Source organism: Thermobia domestica, chromosome 14, assembly GCF_964235325.1.
Source record: "Thermobia domestica chromosome 14, izTheDome1.hap1.1, whole genome shotgun sequence".
NCBI classification, from domain to species: Eukaryota; Metazoa; Arthropoda; class Insecta; order Zygentoma; family Lepismatidae; genus Thermobia; species Thermobia domestica.
Window position 1 is genome coordinate 128,621,902 of NC_137467.1, and position 21,259 is coordinate 128,643,160.

The following is a 21,259-nucleotide window of genomic DNA, read 5'->3' on the forward strand; positions in this document are numbered from 1 at the left end:
CCCCTGTTTTTCTGTTTTTCTTACGTTTGATGAACAATGTGAATTAAGAAACTAATAAAACTTTGTATGTTCAAGTACTTTTTCATAACCTGCACTGATGTGTAGATTTATGAAGTCCACAACATGGCAGAAAAAAAACTTAGATAGTGTCAAGATCTTGATAATTATCAAGACTACTGATACACTAAACCGATAGTGTATGTGATAACATAATTTCACTTTCATCCTTTTAATAATACGCTCCTTTCACTTTCTTTATATTACAAATTTTGTTGCCAGTTCATCATTGTGATAATGACTACATGTGTTTGTTTAGAAAAGGAGAAACTTCACACTGTTATCAACCGCATAAAATCTTGTTTATATGCCCTAACAGTGAGTACAATGCAACAATGAAGAGGAAAATGGCTTCAAGTGAGGCATTAACAGAGAATTAGAGGAGAAATGAGTCAAAATGTCGCATTGCTATAGCTACCGTAGAGGTTACTTTTAAATTAGTGCGACCGGACTCGAAAGTATTCATATATCGAAATCTCAAAGATTGGATCTAATATTCAGATATCGATATTTTTCCCCTGTCAAATAGGGCTGTTCCGATAATCGAGTAATCGATAACAATTCGATAAAATTTCAAAACCGTTTCATCGATAAAGAATTTTAATTTTATCGAATTATCGAACTTTCGAGACTCTCGAAGTGTTCGGGACTCTCGAAGTGTTCGAGGCACTCGAAATGTAAGAAACATTAGACAACTTCGAGACACTCGAACTGTTCGAGAGTCTCGAATTGTTTTAAAGCAGCAAATACAGAAATATATCAATATGATCGCATTAGTCGAGTCGCTTGAATATTTTGAAAAGTTCGGGATTATCGGAGTGTTCGGAAGAAACAATGTATTCGAAGTTATCATAGTTGTATATAATATGTATTACATATATGCAGGGTGTTCATTTTAAAACTTCTCTCCTTAGCAATGAAGTGAAAGAAAAGTTTTTCCCCACAGATCTGTACAAGGTTTAAGCAGTCTGTCAGAAGAGAGAAAAAGGAATTGAGTTGAGTTGATTTTAGTTCAGCGTCCCGTTCAGCAGCGGGGCTATATGAGACGTGGACCTACTGATTAACGTGGAATCCGAACCACATGAGCTCCCGCCGGGAATCGAACCCGGGTCTCCCACGCCGAAGGCGCTTACGCTAACCGCTTAGCAGAGAGAAAAAGGAAGAAAAAACATGCATCACCTACATGAAATTGGAATCCAAGACACCATTAGTCTACTAATACGAGTATTCACTTTGCCGATTGCGCCAATAACGGGACAGGCAGAAAAATAATTTTACATATGATTTTGAGGGTTTAATTTAAAGTTCTGTATAGAGACAGCTACTGATATAGGTAGAGGTAAGGAAATTCCATAAGGCTGAAGACTTAAAAAACTCCCGTATCGAAAATTTACTATCCGGCGCTCGGATGCCTTCGAGTATTTGAGATTCTCGTGAAACAAACCTTGAGAATTTTGGGTACAAAGCTCTCTATTACAGGCCGTCCTGTCTGTTTGTATGTGGCATCCGACAATAACTTTTGGGTTGCCATATTTTGAAATTAGAAGAGCGAGGGATTCTAAACCGTAAGTACTGATGTGAACTTGTGTATTACAAATACTGACGATCCTTCTGACAATTTTTTTAGTGATTTCTTTGTTAAGTGACACTTCCAATGTACTTTTCTAACAAAACTAAAGTAAAGCAAATTGAGTTTTTGCCTTTAATGTTTTATTAAGTTCAACAAATGCGAGTCTCGAATTTTAAAGTAGATATTACAGTAAGATATCTCTAATAAGGATATCTTTAAGACAAGTTGCTTAAAAAAAAAAATGGCAGATGCTCATACAGTTTTCTCTCTAAGAAATACAAAATAATTTTCAAATTTTTATCATAAGAAAGCTAAAACATATTTAGGAGTCTTGGTCCATCTCTTATAAAATTTCTGATCATTTTTCAAAGATTGCTACTTGAAATCATACTAACATACGAAATTACCACAGTTTCACAATATATGAAATACAGTATAATCATTTTAAAAGAAAAAAAAATACTAATAATGAATCTAATCTAAACAAAATGCTAAGGATACCGTAGTTCAATTTGCAATCATTTCTGAATATATAAAGACTAGTTGAACATATAGATTACGTCACAACATAGATTTGTTCAGTTGAACTGGACAGAATGTTATCAAAGAAATACACACCCATAAGATCATATATTAGTATTCATGGGTTGAACCAAAATGTGTATGATTATGTCAAATGTTTTTACATTTTTCATTCCCTTTAACTTTTCTTTTAAATCTCGATTGCATAATATCTTATCATAAAATTCTACGCATGATACGTCTTTAATATTGTACAAAACCAGTAGTAATAATTTGGCAGTTTTTACATTCATCTTGTTTCTGTCATCTGTCCATTCGCGATTGAGATTGACAAAGAAATCTAGCGGTTTACGTTGAATATAACAACACTTTATCAACAAAGTCGTCTTAGATTTTTCTCCAATCCAAAAAAGCGGGTGGTTTTAAGTGATTAAGAGATGATTAAGCGGGAGACGAATATAAGACCTGAAAATCTGGTAGAATCCACTAAAATCAGGTAATATGGCAACTCTATGTCAGGAATTGCCTCTCAAACGTTGGTGGTGTTGTTTTGAAACACTCTCTATAAAATAATGCACCATGTTATTCTGAATTGATGCAAAACTCTTACGTTTTTAAAACCTACATTATTCGTCCAGGAAGCAATCTGCCTCCACCAAACGACGCTTCTGGATCCGTTAGTGTGTGGATTCATCATAATGTATATACAAACCGACTGTATAGAACATATACTACACTGTATATTCACTGTCGAGGAAATAGATTTATTTCCGTTTTTCATCTTCATTAAACTAAGTGATTATTTCAAGGTTTCTCCCGGGTAGGCTTACCATACGTCCTAGATTCAAGCCTGGTCCGGAAAATTGTCTGGGACTAACTAATGCCCGAAATTTTAGGGAAAATGGAAGACTGGGAAATTTCGCTGTGTTTGGTCAAGTGCTTGGCTTGCAATTCTGTCTTGTGCTGACATTTATGAAAAAATCAATAGCGATGACGTGTTCTTCGCAAGAATACTTTACTCAGGAAAATAATTAAGACAATAATATAAAAATATATTTTAAGTAAAGAAAATGAGCATAAGCATTTTTGGAACTTAAGATTAAACTTTTCTGAACTTCTTAATAAGCACACACCATTCTTAAAAATATCCAGAAATTATGATAATCCTGCCCCGGGGGATTTTGAATACACGGAGGGTGAAAGTAGCAAAAATACCGGTAAGCCACGGTGAACATGATCAGAGATATGTTTGCGGGGAAATATTCCTCCTGAACAACCCCCTGAAATCACCACTGATTTGACTAACATTTATTTTACTGAAAGGCTAAAGGGGGAATTTGCGCCCAAAGCATCAACATATCTGATTGCGGCAATATCTGAACTAGTGGCCATTAACCCCTTCAAGTTTTTTGGTCGTTTTCGACCGATATTGTAGTGTCTTAAAGATTCGATTAAAAGAGAACTAAGAATGCCATTTAGTTCCGGTCGTTTTTTATTTTCCAAGAGAGGAGGCATTCAAGAAAGCCTTGGAAGGGTCTATACGCTTCCGAGCGTCAGAACGTAGGCGGGTATGACGTCATCAATTTACAAATTTCCTTTTCTATTTACTGAGGTCTAACTTCAACATTTTTTGTTGAGCTTTTCTTTAAACCTAGAATCCTAACATTTTCCATAAACAATCAGTGGACCCATTAGTTTTTATGAGAATTTTTTCGGATCTCTTCGTCAACATAGAAGGGGGGTTCAGAGGGACAAAAGTTAAAAAAGGGATATTTTTGACCAAAAATCCTACCTTCGCGATTTTTGCTCCGCTCGACTACATGATATGGACATTTGAGTGGTACTTTCTGAAAACCTACTCGATTCTGAAGAGAACAACGCATCATCCTACGATAATTAAGGACGTGTCAGGAAATTTTTGAAGTTTGTATAGTATCCTTGGGAAATTTCGGAAATATTCGCAGAAAAGGAAAATATTTTTCCCGCCCTTATTATTGAAGATAGGAGATTGGTATTTAGCACAAGTAATTAGTACCATAAGTAATATTTTTTAAAGTTGTTTCCAGATCTCTATGTTAACCCAGGACCGCGCCAGCGGGCCCCAAAACGGGGAAAAAGGAATTTTTCTGCAAAAATCACCATTTTACTTACTTGTAACCTCCTTAGGAACGTCCTAGGGACATGAGAGTAACACAATCTGGACGCCTGCTCTATTCTGAAGAGAATGGCGAATGAATCGTGATCCTACGATAATTAGGGACGTGTCAAGAAATTTTTGAAATTCATATGGGGTATTCTGGGACATTCTGGGAGTATTCGCGGAAGAGGAAAATATTTTTTTCCAGTCCTTAGTGTTAAAGATAGGAGATTGGTATTTGGTACAAGCAATTAGTATACTACGTAGTATTTTCGAAAGTGATTTCTGGATCTCTATGTTTACCCAAGGCCGCGCCAGAGGGCTCCAAACCGGAAAAAACGGGATTTTTTCAGCAAAAATCAGTATTTTCTTCAATGTTTCTCTCCTTGGGGATGTCCGAGGGACATTCGGGTGATACCATCTGAAAGGCTACTCCATTCTGAACAAAACGACGTATGAACCATAATTTTACGATCATTAGGGACGTGTCAGAATTTTATTTTTAATTTGTAGGGTGAATTTTAAGGAATTTTTGGGTGTTTTTTGATGCTCTCTCAACATGGGTAAAAAATTTCCCGCCCTTAATATTGAAGACCGGGAATTCGAATTTGTCACAAGTAATTAGTACACTACGTAGTATTTTTTCAAATTTTTGGAGGGTTATGCGCAGACCCGGTAGAGCCTCAGGGGGCCCCAAACTTTGAAGAAGTTTTTTGGGCAAAAAATCCCGATTTTCCCTCAAATAATTCCCTTCTGGTACATCATAGGGACATGCAAGTGGTACCGTTTGAAAGGCTGTTCCATTCTGAGACAAACGAGGAATGAACCATGATCCTAGGGTAAATAGGGATGACTGTCGCTGCTTATCTGAGACTCAAGAAAAACGCCGAAAAAGGCAAGAATTTAAAAGGGTTAACAGAAAGCAAACACGTCAGAAGATAACACATTTGGCTTAGCTACAACATTTTAGCAACACCGTACGCGATTAATATGGTTGAGGTGTTGGGCGTATGCTATATCGTATGAAGAGCAAATTACCCTAAGACCGTATGTCTGACAGCAAATAACAAACAAGAGATAAAATTCAGGAAGAAATTGAACTTCCTGTGTGTGTGTGTGTGTGTCGGACGAAAAAGTAATCCCTTTCTGTACGCTTTCCTTTCTACTTACAAATACAACTTTGCAATAACTTATCAGATGAAAAAAAAAAAAGTTGTTTGACTAGTTTGGCTGCACGAAGGAATCATTGGAGAGGTGAAGAAACCGAATTGCCCATCACTACTTTTGATAATACCCGAAACTTCGATAATACTCGAAATTTCGATAATACCCGAAACTTCGATAATACTCGAACTTTCGATACTACCCGAAACTTCGATAATACTCGAAATGTCGATAATACCCGAAACTTCGATAATACCCGAAACTTCGATAATACCCGAAACTTCGATAATACCCGAAGCTTCGATAATACCCGAAGCTTCGATAATACCCGAAGCTTCGATAATACCCGAAATTTCGATAATACCCGAAACTTCGATAATACTCGAAATTTCGATAATACCCGAAACTTCGATAATTTCAAATACTCGAACGGTTTCGAGTAACCGATGACAATTCGATAAATTTTCATTCTCGAAGTTCGATAGGTCGTCAGCCTTATCGAACACCCCTACTGTCAAATATCATGGACTCAAGATATAGTTGTGATTCTTAATTCGGAACTCAATAGACCCCTCTCATCCTCCGAAAAAAAAAAAAACTCTAAATCGTGACCAAACTTATAAGGTTGGAGTAAATTCTTCCTTTTGGACATAATGGAAACATGACTACAGTAAAATAACTGTTCTATTCCAGTTTACGGAAGCATATATGAATTCAATGTATATTACATCTGTCATTAGGAAATACGCTCCTCATAACTCATGAATTATTTCTTGTGCGAGTTGGTTTCGAGGTTGAAGATTTCACTTTGGGGGTCTTAATCGTTATGTAACAGCGTCCTGACATTAGGGGCGGATCCAGGGGGCAATTGCCCCGATCGTCCCCTTCAGAAGAGTAAACTCTCGGATGGGCTTTATTTATATATAAAATAAGAAAGTTTAGAGCTCTTAAAAGTAGCTCTAAGTATATAGCAGTATTACAACCCACCACTCCCCCCCAAAAGTCCGTCCTGGATCGGTCCCTGCCTAACATATGCCATAAAAACAACAGTGCAAGAAACACAAACCGATCTGTGCTAGATGGTCATTAAAAAGTACGAATGCTATCTAACGAAGTCTGGGCAGAGCAATGTTGGTGAACCCGCGCACAGTGTGACATTTTGCCAATCTGGGAGAACAAAATTATTATATAAAAAAATATATCACATTAAAGTGACGTAAGGTACGTTTTTGGGCCACAGTAGTAAAAATAACTGAACCCATGCTATTGAACCCTATATTAAAAAAAAAAAATAGTAGTGGTAACAAATCCACGGCAACAATAACAACTTTCGTAGACACACATTAAATAAAAAGGAAGAAAGGGTTCTTCACATAAAGAAAAACGAGAACGAGAAGAAAGTTGATTTACAAAACCGTAATAACAATAATGACCATTAGTTATTGAAACAAAGCATGGAAACACACACACACACACACACACACACACACACACACACACATATATATATATATATATATATATATATATATATATATATATATATATATATATATATATATATATATATATATATATATATATATAATATATAATTTTAGCCTCTAGTTCCCCCTGCCTTGGCCAAGTTCTTTTGGTCTTATTCATGGTAGATGCAACTGCCTCTTACCAATTTGTTCTCTCTCTGCAATTTTTTCTTTTATTTCGTTTCTTTCTCTCTTCTTTTCTTGTTTTGAAACCTCAACAGGATGAGGTGAGGCTACTTTTGGGGGGGGGGGGGTTATGATACCTTATTAGTTTAAGCCATGTCATTTATTTTCTTATTTTATTAATTTATAATTTATCATTTTTATTACAAAAGAAAAAGGAAAAACACAAAGTTCGTCATGCAAAGTGGACTTGCATAATTGAGAATAAAAAAAAAAGGCTGAGAATAGAACAAAGAAACAAATAAATAAACAAAAAATTACCCTATTTAGTATGCTGACTCCTTTTTGATTTTCTGTTTCTCACCATTTTTGTTTAATATTTATTAGTTGTTTCTCTCCTGTTTTCATTTATCACATATTCCACTTTATATAAATATAACAACACAAAATATAAAATAATTTGGACTATAAAATTATTTGGACAGTCAAACATTATGTTGACTTATAAATTCTTCACATATCGCATATCACTCTCTAGTGCTGAGTTCGTTGACCGATGAGTTATCTGATGAAGATCGATGTTGGTTGGAAGTGTGCAAAGAAGGCTCATCCAATAAATCAATTACCTCTCCGTCGATACGACTGTATTTTGTTTTTGGAGGAAATCGGTAACTTCCAATGACTGGATCAGAGATAATGGGAAATCTGTGGAGCAGATCGCTATTTGTATTAGTTTTTGATGTATTCCTCTTAAAGAATTCCCCGTATTACCTGTGGTGCTTATTTCTGGTCTCTTGTTCTTCCTCCGAAAGCTCGCCAATAGGAAGAATACAAGACGAGACCTCTTCATCGTACGTAGTTCCTCTCTGGGGAGAGACTTGGAAAGTTCGCTCACAATCGAAGCAGAATCCTACTTTCCTTTTTGTCTAAGTTTTAGTTAAAATGGTCAACGACAGTTCCTCATGGCTTGTTTCTTCAATTAGTCTTCATTTTACGTTTCCTTGACTTTCGGCTGCAGTCACTAAAGGACTTGTATGTCCTTCCAACATGTCCTTGGGATGTCATGAGGTGAGGAAATTGAAGACTTCCTTCAAGTCAGGAGGAATTATTTTGCAGAAAACGTTCGCGATGTTTTGATGCTGTTTTCCACTTCACTTCAAGTTTGTGATTAAAAGCCCTAAGTTCGCCTAATAGATGATAAATCATCACCAGATAATGGGGAGCAGATAACTGATCGCTTAACATGTGTCAGTAAGGCAACAAATCTCATCGAACTTGACTTCTGTACCCATATCTCAAATAAATAAAGTGTGACAGAGAATTTGTAACTCCATTGTAAAACTAAAATCTTTTAAGTGCGCAAATTTGCGCAATAACACTTTCCACGTGTCAAAAGTCTGAATTTTCAGCAGTAACTTATATGCAATTTAACACTGGAATAATGCGGAATAATGTACTAAAACTCAGTTTACTAATACAGTGAAACCTCCCTTAACGGACACCTCTCAATAACGGACACCTCTATAATACGGACAGCTTTTTATTGTCCCGGCAAAAATATATGTTCTCTTATGGAACAAAACCCTCCCTTTTACGGACACTCTCAGATACGGACGCGGACAGTCCTTTTTTCCCCCAAACGTTTCAATAACCTCTTCATAACGGACAGGAATTTTTCTCGATTCTGCGATATATTACAGGAGACAAAAGTATTTTCCCCACAAGTGTATCTATCATGAGCTAGACCGGTGAACCATCAAATAGAACACCTTCAAGCTGAACTTCAAATTCTTTTATTCTGCCCTCAATAAATTGCTTCTGGGGGAAATTCTAGAAAACCTTTAATAAGCTATAACACTCATGCAGGGTCAGTCGTATGGCCAAGAATTCTATACGAAAGATCTTCCCTTCCCTAACAAATTTAGTCCTTTTTCCTCTGGACCTTGCATCTTTCCGACAATTTCATAGAGAACAAACGTTGTTTGTTTCACAATAACATTTTCAACGAACAATGTTTCCTCTCTTACGTTCTTAGTAAAGCAACTTTCTCTAAGATGATATTTTTTGCGATTGGGGCTGAGTCAACAAACATATGCGCTCCCAATAACTTGCCTTTTCATCCATTCCGCCACACACAGACATTTTTTCCGCAACCGTACTGAGGATTCTCAGAGGACACTAGCTAATGAGTTTAGCCGGTTAGTTGGTTCCTAACGCATCTTTTGAGAAGGTCCTGAAAATTTGAAATAAATGAAAAACTCTTTCCCTCCCGCTTTCCCCTCCCATGTAGGAAGAAAATGATCATACATGCATTATCTTTTGCAATATACGAATATATTAACACATCCCCCAGCAATAATACTATTTAACATAAATTAATTTCTCCTTCATCCCTTCCAGTAATTCAAATACGTACTAAATAGAGTATTTTCATATTGAATTTTACGTATTTACCCTCATACATAATATATCTACTATATATTACTCCATACAATTACCGTTGCGAGAAATTAAATTACTGTAACCTCTCTGTAACGGACACCTCTCAGTAACGGACAAAAATTCATGTCCCATTGGTGTCCGTTATTGAGAGGTTTCACTGTACTTAGTTTTCGGTACTTTTTTTTTTTCAGAATGAACGTAATGTTTTGAAACGAAACACTACAATTCAGAACAGACAAAATACAACCACTGATTAATGCCCACTTTCTATTTGCTGTCACACGACTCGTGTTATCCACACTGGACAAGGGAAGTCGCATCACAGATTTTCGAACGCACACTACGAGTCCACTAAGCAGGTGTTCCGACAAGTTTGGGCTTATCTATGGGCTAGATTAGATAACAGAATTGGAAACAAATGTTATTTTGATAAACTGTGGTTATTCTATTATTGGAATAACTAGCAGTTATATGTAGCCTATATTAATAACTTGGAAAAATGGATTTTGTCCTCCTAGATCATCAAAACGTCACACTGTGCCACGCGGGATGCGTTCGTAAGTAGCAGGCGCGTCAGCGATTATAAGTATTCATGTAAGTAAGGATAGTGAAAATATTGTATGTTCCTAATAGATGCCTTATCTGTGGGACAGCTTTCTCGTTACATATCATCATGACTTATAGTACTGCGTTGAGATTCATGGCTTTCTTATGGACTATTACGTTCTCACAAGCGTACACTTTAGATTATGTTTTTCATCATTATCAGGTATATCAGAGATAAGATCCTCCATATATTTTAATTTCGTATAGGTTTCTCTTTTAAAATAACATAAGATAGTTATTCCATATATTTTACAAATTTGTTTGCTACAAAATAAGAGTATAACGAAATTTAATTGACCTCCAAAATTAATTTGTTATATAGTGAAATTTCTGTTATAGTGAGGTAAGTCCGTTCTCAAAGCTCGCCTATTGTTATATACATTACAGGATCCTGTTGTTACTTCAACATGAATTTACTGAAAAAATCTGAAGTACATAATTAAACATGTTTAAAAGATGAAGTATATAATGAAAGCATTTAAATGTAAGCAGCATGAAATATAGTCGCTCAACGTTTATTTATGCATTTATTGTGCAACTGTTGTTTAACACGTGTTTTTATTTAAAATAAACCATTTCTTAATGGGGATCCATAACAGTAATTTAGATTAGATTCTCTTAATAATTACAGCTATATTCTCTTTTAGTATAAAATATTAAAAATTATCTGGGCTACGATTTAGTTCCTTATTTCTTGCATTGAAAGATACAGAAAACGCAATCTTATGCAACGCAAACTTAATGCAATAACACTTACTGATTACTTTCAAATCACTATCCTACCAAATCGTTTGTGAACACTTATAAGAAATATCTACTATACAATCTGAATAAGAAAATAATTTAATAAAAATATTTATATTATAAAACTCGATGAATATGTATAAACAATGAAGTTAAATATCGGCAAACGACAAAATTTTCATTTGTAAAAAGGCAATGTTGAAAGGAATACATATAGGAAAAAAGGGAAGGAGCCTAAGATTTCAGAATTCTGAACATTTCGTTATACAGGGCTTGGTTACAGCGACATTTTACTGTATCTCATCAATAATTTGAATGTTAAATTTTGCGCTGTAAATACGTAAAATTACAAAAGTCGGACATATCATAGTTCAACGTTGTGAGTATCAGTATTCATATTGTTTATAACAAGTTTCTTTATTAATTATTATTTGGAACAAAAAAAAAAAGTTCACGAAACACTTCACAAATGGAATTATTATGCTGCAAGTTGGATACATTGATTTAATAATAATGGAAGTCATACTAGCAACCGAGATACCAGCAAACCATGAGCAAATTAATAGCTTTTCGTATCTGAATTGCTTTTCTAAATAAATATATATTTAAAAGCATGGGAAAAATCATATAGAGTACACTCATATTCAATGTTTTGATTTACATGAGGATTTTAAAATTTAATAATTGATATTTAATTGATAATTCCTCATGCTTTTTGTTTTAGTCTCAACAACAAAACAACAACAATAATTTAACTTTCTTTAAAACAGGTTTTCAATTTTTTTAAAGGCAAGAATTGAAGCTGTCTCGTCTGGAAAACAAGCAATTTGTTTCTTGGAAGAGATCTGTTAAGTCGCCAATTATGTATTAACTTTTTAAAAAAAGTACGATTAGTTTTACTCGTTTGTTAAAATTATTGTTTAAAGCAAACATGTTTTTTTTTATTATTTCTTATTTTCCCCCGTAAATTCCTTGTTTGAATTTTTAAAGGAGAAAACAGTTTTTAAATGTATTTATATTTTATTTCTGTCAAATGTGTTATGAAAAAGTCGTGAAATTCAGAAATGTTTATTCGAACTTGCGAATGTTAACCCCTTTGTAGTATATAGGTTCGCTTTACTCAAGAGTAAAGCCGGTTGTATACAAACGGGTTATATCGATCTTTAAATTCAACACTGAACTGTAATCTTTTAGGTTAACGTCTCACGATATGCTCTATAGGATAAGGAAGACTATTATTAAAGCAAGTGAGTGATGATGGAAAAATTGGTAGGATGAAATTGTGGGAGGAAAGAGGAGTACCCGAGAAAACCCACTTTCATGATGGTTATCCACCACAAACTTACTTAGGCGGGGATCGAAACAGAAATCTCACACATTTGAGGTAAGCGTTTCATCACTCAGCAACTTTGCCACCTTCCTTTAAAATCAACAAGGATCTAACTTTTAAAATTAGCCTATATAGAAATACATAAAAGTATAGTGTACTGTATACTCGATTTACGTCACTGTGCGTAATTTCATTGTATGACGTAGGGAAATTACTTAAATTAAGGGTTCGTCACAGATATAAGTTAAAGAAATGCTGTAAAAGCAATTACTGATTCTTTCCGCCTTTAAAATATTTTTTCCTACCTCATACTCATGTGCATGTAAGCATGTTACAGGTGCGGTGTTTCACCTCCTGTTATCTTGAAGCAAACTAATTGAAATTTTCTCTCTTCTATCTTTACAGGAAATATCAGTGCTGTGTTTACGTACAAATGGAAGGGTGAGGAACTGTCGCGATTGGTTGACAATGGGACCACCGTCATTATGCACATCACTGTGGGCAGTCATTGCACTCGAGAGTACAATACTATCAACAGGTAAGTTCAGCATGTGACGTAGTTCATTGATAGCAACAGCTTTCTCGTACAGCTGACACTACATATTAACAATACACTGTAGCAATACTTGAGATTCCTCTATGTGCGTAGTGTAGTAGTACATGATATCCTCAAAATTTGGAATATTGATTAACCGGTTTCTATTATATTTCCTCATCATAAATATTTTGCCATTATTGCCAGGTCATTTGCAACAAACTGAGAAGAAGCTATAAGACCACGGTTTCCAGCTAACATATTTCCCTGCCATCATACCTTCTATAGTGCTGCCAAAATGTCTTGAGCCGTGGCAAAAATGCGAACTGAAGGTCACACCCTCGACACACCCACACGTTGAGCCAATAAGGGTTCAGCTGCTGCTAAGCGAGAGAGCCTTAGCGAAAGAGAGTGGAATTCCTTCAGCCGATAGCAGCGCCTGGAACGAAAGACTAGGTGTCAAGTCAATGTGGTATATCTATAGCATATTCCTCATGTACAGTTCCTTCTCAACCAATGTTCCCACTTGTTTCTTTTTCTCTTTTCAGGTGCACCTAAAATTGTTCTTTTATCACCTACTAATATTTGTGACACTATGGTTAGTTTTCCGTTCGACCCAGCTAATGCTCACTTTCTTCTCCACTTCCACATTTGAAAAGCCTTCAGTCTTGTTTCACTGCATTTGCGTAATGTCCATGTTTCTTTTTCATATAGTACAATACTCCACACGAAACATAGCACCCACAAAATAGACATTTTTCCTTCCTTAAATGCTTCTTTCATCATTCCTCACTTTGATTTTTTTTTTTTTTTGTACGTTCCCACTTCATGTTCTCACTAATAATTTCATACTACTTAAGTAGTAAAAACTATTCACCTATTCTTTTTTTTTTCCCTCTTCCTACCTACTTGATAGGGTTGCACACAAAACGTGACGAGACAGAAACTTTGGTACATAATTGGCGACTTGACAGATCTCTTTCAAGAAACAAATTGCTTGTTTTCCAGATGAGACAGCCTCAATTCTTGTCTATGTGCTCATTCCTAGTGGTGTTTCCCACAAGAAGGCGAGAAATAAAGTTTTCATGTCTCGTAAATTTGTCTCCGTATAGCGCGAATCCAAAAATCGAAAGTCATGAGAATTATCTCGTGAAAATAGCACTTGGCTGTATGGTTCAGAAACTTGGACATCATGAAAGTTAGAAAAGAAATATTTAGAGAGATTCGAAATGTGGTGTTGGCGGAAGATAAAGATAAATTGACAGAAAGTAACAAATGAAGAAGTTTTAAAACGGGTAGGAGAGAATAGGACGCTGCTAGCCACCATCTTTCGTAAAAAGAGCAATTGGATTGGACACATCTTGCAAAGAAATTGTCTTCTTTATACCGCCATAGAAGGAAAGCGAGGAATAGGAAGAAGAAAAACACAAGTGATCAAATCGAGAAACATGGAAGAAACATTTCCAGGTCCAAACTGAAAATTAAGAACTGTGGCCCCGCGTAGCGTAGTCGCTAACTCTCCCCTTCGGTGCGAGCGGTCCCGGATTCGATTCTCGGTGGGGTCACTCGGTCGAAAAAGTGTAACACGCTTTTTCAGGCCAGCCACCCTGAATGAGGTTTTCGTGGGTTTTTCTTATTCACACCAGGCACCAGGTGGTACCTAACCTATAGGTCCGAGGCCGCTTCCTTCCTTCCTTCCCTTTCCCCGGATTGTGTGCTCGCCGAGGGACGTCATCCCTCAAATCGTGAAGGGCTAAATAGCCTTAGATGCCGAAAGCCCATAAACCTAAATTCTAAATCCTAAAAATCCTGAAAATTAAGAACAAAAACCTCATTAGTCCCAGGACCTGCCTAAAGGCAGAATACTTAAGGTTAGTTTAAAGGGACAAGTTTTGCCGATAGATGTCACTACAATCTTCGTATCTCTCTCATGTATTTTTTACCTTTCACGAAAATTCACTATTTTTCATACAAATTTCAACCTAGATATTTCAAATTTTTAGCGAAGAAACTTCATAACCTATCGAAGGCAACAATCCCTGCCGATTTTTTATTTAGAATTTTCTTCATGGTTGAAATGGCTTGTTTGTTGAAAGGGATATCCAAACATTTAACAATATAACTGTTTCAACAATGAACAAAATTCTAAATAAGAAATCGGCACGGATTGTTGCCTTCGATAGGTTATAAAGTTCCTTCTTCAAAAATTTGGCCTGTACGTTAAAATTTGTAAGAGAAATCGTGAATTTTCGTGAAAGGTAAAAAATACATGAGAGAGATACGAAGACTGTAGTGACATCTATTGGCAAAACTTGTCCCTTTACACCAACCTTAATAATAGCGCGAGACACAACACTGGCAAAATTTCGTAGGTGGGTGGGTTGACGATCGGAACATACCTTCGCGTTCTATTGGCTGGTGAAATTGCTAAGTCTAGTTCAAGCTTAAAGTTGAGATAGTTTGAGCTAGATTAGTTAGGTTAGTTCAAGTTTGTTAGGTTCCGTTATTAGAATTCTAGCGTTGTCGACGAGACGAGACAAAATGTTTACGATGAGGTTCGAGACAAGACTGATCTCTCAGTAGGAACAAATACGCTTCCAGAGGCATCACTTTCACAATACCGTTTCGAGAGGAGACAGCCTATAAAAAATTCCAATAGCACCCAAGCACCCAATAGAAAATATCTTTGTAATAATATACATACAAATATAACTAAAAGAAGGCAACCGACCCGTTAATACAAGTTTTTGAGCCAGTCTGCTTAGGTTTAACTTTTATGTAAACACGATTTTGACTTATTTCCAAACAAGTATCCCTAAATTTTGTTGATAGTGTCAGTGACCGTTTTATGACTTCTCATATTAAGCTTTTCAACTTTTCACAAACAACAATAATACGATATAAACCATAAAAATACAACATTCCAATCTTATCTCCATAATAACCTTGATAAAAAAGTTCATGTAGTTCAGTATTCGCTGTTTTATTAGAATTGTTTAAACTTCAAATGCCAATGTGATATCAACCAGTGAAATTCTTACCATATGTCGACATAGACCAATTTCTAAGATTAACATGTGAAGTACGGTTGGTTGGTTGAAAGGTCCCTTTTCAGCATTGAGGTTATGTGAGATATGGACCTATAATTTAAGGAAGAATCACCACAATGTGCTCAAATTTCAAGGTTCTCCCCCCACAATCGAACCCGGAACCTCATGCACTTAAGATCCGCGTGCTTGCAACTAGGTCAGCGAGGACCACTATTAGCAGTATTAAACACTGTTTAGAGTCTTCATCCCGGCGAAATTAAAATACCGCTAATTTTACAGTAATTATGTGATATCTTCAAATAGATAAAAGATAATTGAAATATGAAACAAGAGCGCCCTAGACAATATTATTTTGCGTGAGGTACCGTTATCACAAGCCACCTAGTGGCTTTCCGTTTTCAGCTGTTTAGAAACGCAAAAATAAATGCCGATTTTCAAAATGGCTCGAAACGAAAGCAGATAAATGAGTCGTGATAACGGTTTCTCATGTAAAATAATATTGTCTAGGGCGCTCTTGTTCCACATTTCGATTATCTTTTATCTATTTCAAGATATCCCATAATTACTGTAAAATTAGCGGTATTTTAATTTCGCCGGGATGAAGACTCCTAAGAATATTCTATACAATCCTTCAATAGTGAATAAGAGTTGGAGTTGGAGTGACAGAGTTCATCTCCGGTACGAGGAGTCCTTGGTTCGATTCTAGGCCAAGTGAAATTCTAGTGGCCATAATGTTCGTGGGTGTTCTTGGAGATCTCGTGATTCCTCCAAAGTAATTGTATACAGTAGAACTCCTCTCATCCGCCCTCGGCTGGTTCGCCACTCCAGTTGATCGAACTGTGCTCGAGCCGAACTTGTCCCGACTCGTCGGTGACTCACGTGGCCCATTGTTGTTTACTTCCGTCGCGGCATTGTTGTTTACTTGCTGATACCGCAACTCCAATTTAGTGCTCCGTCTCTTTTGCATCGTTTCTTTCGTTGTGCGAGTTTTCTGCACTGTACTGTGTAGCTTTCAGTGCTTACTGTTAGTTTGTTTTTACTGTAGAGAACAACACAGCCATTTTTTAGTTCAGAGATTTTATTTTACTCTAAATCCGTATTTTTCTGTATTTCCTGATAATTCGACCTTATTTGAGTTCCAACCGTACCCCCCAGTCCCAAAGCTGACGGATTAGAGTGGTTCTACTGTAGTTTTAATGTGAGATCCGAACCACACAAGTTTCACCGGGAATAGAACCCGGAACAGGATGTTAGTGAAAACTCGAGCGTGGTCAATACACGGTTCATGTGAAAACAGTAGTAGCTTGCATCATTCACTCCAACAAAAGTAATTTTAACCAACCGAAACCGAGTGCAAAAGACAAGGACTGATGTGTTTGTATAATTTCCAATGTGTTAAAGCTGGGTTTTCAAATAGTTCAACCCATTTCCTATTGAAATCGATCAATATTAAAATGTGTGATAAATATTGAAATGTAAAATTGTAACAATTAAATTACATTGCAATAATTTCGTGTTTAAAGAAAAAACGATATGCTGCTTTGGCCTTGTTGAAATTGATGCTGCAACTTGGCTCGAGTTTCTCTGTGCATACCTTATTTCTTCTAATCATTGCTCATGTCATTATAGGGTTTCCGCTATTCGTCCAAGACCTCTTGTTACCTGAATAAACTTTTTAATTCAATTTTCATAAATTTCGGTTCATTTCAAGCAAAAAAAAAAAAAAAAAATTCTTCCATTTTATTTAGAATGATTGGAACTTAAAATAGTAACCGCATTACGTTGCTGTATTGCTAAAAGGACCCTGCACAATCCTTATGGAAATTGGATTTCGGTGAAAATGACTGAAACTGTGATATGTTGTCGATATTATGATCCTGAGAAAAAGTTTTAATGGACACAATTATCAATCACTGGCCGTTTGGCCACTACATGGCGATTATTTTCAAAACAGCCGAAAGATAACGGTATTCTGTATTTCGGAGAAAATGATTGAAACCGTGATATGTTGTAGATAATATGACTGAGAAAAAGTCTCAATGGACACAATCACCCATCACTGACAGTTTGGTCACTTACAGGGCTAGTTGTTTGGAAACAGCAGAAGATGCTGGATTTCGGTGGAATTGTTTGAAACCGTGATATGTTGTAGATATTGTGATCCTGAGAAAAGGTCTCAATGGGCACAACCACCAATCATTGACCATTTGACCAGTACAGGGCCGCATTTGGTGGCAGCAGAAGGTAACGATATTGTGGGATTTTGGTGAAATTGTATGAAACCCTGAAAAGGGTTAGATCTTCTCATCCTACCCCACAATCTGGAAAAGGAATGGGGAAAGTAGCGGCCAACACCATTTAAGCATAGATAACATCCCGATGCTCATCTTGCGGGACAAAGGAAAGCCCTGGAAAACCCTAGACAGGATGACCGATCCGGGCCGAACCTCCCGAATGCGAACAAATTCTCTATGAACTGACTTACCGTTGCTCGGTAACCACAAATTAACAATTTTTCTCAGGACCTCATCTACAACATTTCAGTTTTATTCAATTTCACTTAAATCCAAAGTATCTTTATACCTAAATATGGACCTGTAGTGGCCAAATGGTAAATGATTGATGGTTGTGCCCACTAACGATGAAAGGGCGCGATGTCACTCAGAGAATCGCACCAAATTTGGTGTAGGAGTCAGTAACGGTAATAGAAAAGAACGTGTGGAAACATTAGTTTCGCAGGCGTTTGGAATCAGAAATAATGGGCCCTACAGTTCTGGAGAAGTATGGCCTGTCAATCAGATATTGATGGGACGGAGCCTTTCGTCGCTGTTGCGGCCAATGCAGAAGTTAAATAAAGTAGAATGAAAACAGAAAAGATGAGCTGAAGAGAGAACGCACCAGCATCTGCCCTCAGTCACAACAGGCCATTGGGTATGCATCACTAATTAGCTGAATGAAATTATATTAAGCAAATAAAGAAAATATGTACATAAATTAATCATGAGCGTCGCCAGAAGTTTTCCAGGAAAGGGATCGAAATGAAGTTGCTGTATTTCTTCACACTATAAAATGCTGTCAGTACGCAGATATTAAGTTTGAACTCACCAATATTAACTGAATACGTTTGTACAGGTTTTTGATATCTATGACGTGGCGCCCACCAAAATGAAAGTATTGTGTGTTTGTGAGGAAAATTTAAATATATATTTCGGGATTAGAGATGTTTAAAATGGGAACGACTGTGGACGATCATGATAAAAATAACCTTTTGAATACATACAAGACTGTTCATTAACACAACTCTGTTAACGCAAGAGATAAAGGAAACATTTGAATTTGATCTACTCACCACTAGAAAGCAGCAAAATGTATTGGACAGAAACAGCCCCGTAATAACTACTTCGTTCAAGACTCCAATTATAACTCATGCATGTTTCACAGATACTATACTTTAATATTGTGAACACAAAGTGAACATGAGCGTTTCGTGACATTGATTTATTTTTGTGTATATATTTTCTTTATTTGCTTAATACCATTTCATTAGGCTGACTAGTGATGTATACCCAATGGCCAGCATTCACCTGTTGGGACTGAGGGCGGCGTTTGCTCTTTAGCTGATCTTTCCTGTTTTCATTCTACTTTATTTAACTTCTCCATTGGCCACAACAGCAAGCAAAGCCTCCGTCCCATCAATATCTGATTAACAGGTCATACTTCTCCAGAACTATATGGCCCATTATTTCTGATTCCAAACGCCTGCGAAACGAATGCTTCCACACGTTCGTTTCTATTCCCATTACCGACCTCTACACCAAATTTGGTACAATTATCTCTGAGTGACATCGCGCCCTTCCCTCGTAAGACGTTTTTCACGATGAGATCTACAACATATCACAGTTCCATTCATTTTAACCGAAACCCAGAATATCGGTATCTTCGGCTTTTTTTTTTTTTTATGGCCCTTGGTGGTTGTGCCCATTGAGACTTTCCACCGAAATCCAATTTCCATAAGGATTGTGTATGTGTGTGCCAAGGGGGGGGGGGAGTCTCTTCTTATGGTAAGGATTCTTCTTCGTATTTCTGTTTTATCCATAATGTGATCAGTGTTGTAACCAGAAATCGTAAATTTTCACCACTTTCAGTTTGAACAGATAGATAAAAGTAGACAAAATGCATCCCTGGGACGGTGAATGTGTCAGAAAACCGCTTTTCGATAGATCGTACCATTTTTGTTCTATAAAATACTTATTGAAACCGGAAGTACTAGTAAATTTTAACCACTTCTAGTTTTGGTAGAATATTATTGGTGGTAATGATAATGTTCTCTTGAGACGTTGAATGTATTGCAAAAAACAGCTTCTCGGCATCTATTAACTTTTTTTCTATGGTGACCAATGTTGAAACCGGAAACAGTTTACTTCAACCACTTCCAGTTTGGATATAGAGTTAAGGGAAGATATGGAACCTATTCTTGAGACCCTGAATTGATTAAAAAGAACACTTCTTGATATCTTTTCCGTTTCTGTTCTATGGAAATGAATATTCAAACCGGAAGTACCAGCAAATTTCAACCTTGGGAGACCCGGGTTCGATTCCCGGTATGGGCTCATGTGGTTCGGATTCAACGTTAATCAGTAGGTCCACGTCTCACATAGCCTCGCTGCTGAAAGGGACGCTAAACTAAAATCAACTCCAATTTTCGTAAAGTATTGCGGGTGATAATGTTATGTCCTCTTAAGACGCTGAATTTATTGCAAAAAGTTACTTCTCGCTAATTGTTAGTTTTCGTTCTATGACAATAGACGTTGAAACCGTAAATGAATTCGAATCACTTCCGGTTTGAATAGTTTTAATATAGAAGATGAAGCCATATCTTCAGACGCTGAATCGATTGCAAAAACAGCTTCTTGATATATTTTACCTTCTTAGTCTATGGAAATCAATATTGAAACCGGAAGTGATAAATTTGAACCACTTCCAATTTTGGTAATATTGCAGGTGGCGATGGTATATTCTATTGAGGAGTTTCCATTAAAAACCACTTCTCGCCGTCTTTTACAATTTTCGTCCTATGGTGATAAAAGTTGGAACCGGAAGTATTTAATTTAAACCACTTCAGGTTTATATAGAAGGCTATTGATATGCCACATTGACTTGATACCTAGTCTTCCGTTGCAAGCGCTGCTATCGGCTGAAGGAACTCCACTCGCTTTCTCTCGCTTAGCAACAGCTGAACCCTTATTGGCTCAACGCATGGGTGTGTGAGGGTGTGAGTGTTAGTTCGCATTTTTGCCACGGCTCAAGTCATTTTGGCAGCACAATAACAAAGAAGACGGAACCTGTTCTTTGGTCCCTGAATCGACTGCAGTAAACCATTTCTTGATAGCTTTTTATCATTTTTGCTGTATGGAAATGAGTATTGAAACTGGAAGTAATATTACATTTGAAAC

The 21,259-nt window shown here is 36.5% G+C and overlaps 1 protein-coding gene across 3 annotated transcripts in view; it reads left to right on the plus strand.

Moving 5' to 3' along the window:
- Window positions 1-21,259, plus strand: part of gol (ring finger protein goliath) — a 420,378-nt gene that overhangs the window by 319,265 nt on the left and 79,854 nt on the right. For all 3 annotated transcript variants that reach the window (XM_081738798.1, XM_081738799.1, XM_081738800.1), the window contains exon 2: window positions 12,627-12,759. In XM_081738798.1, the coding sequence (XP_081594924.1) occupies window positions 12,627-12,759 (133 nt within the window). The remainder of the gene's footprint in view (window positions 1-12,626; window positions 12,760-21,259) is intronic.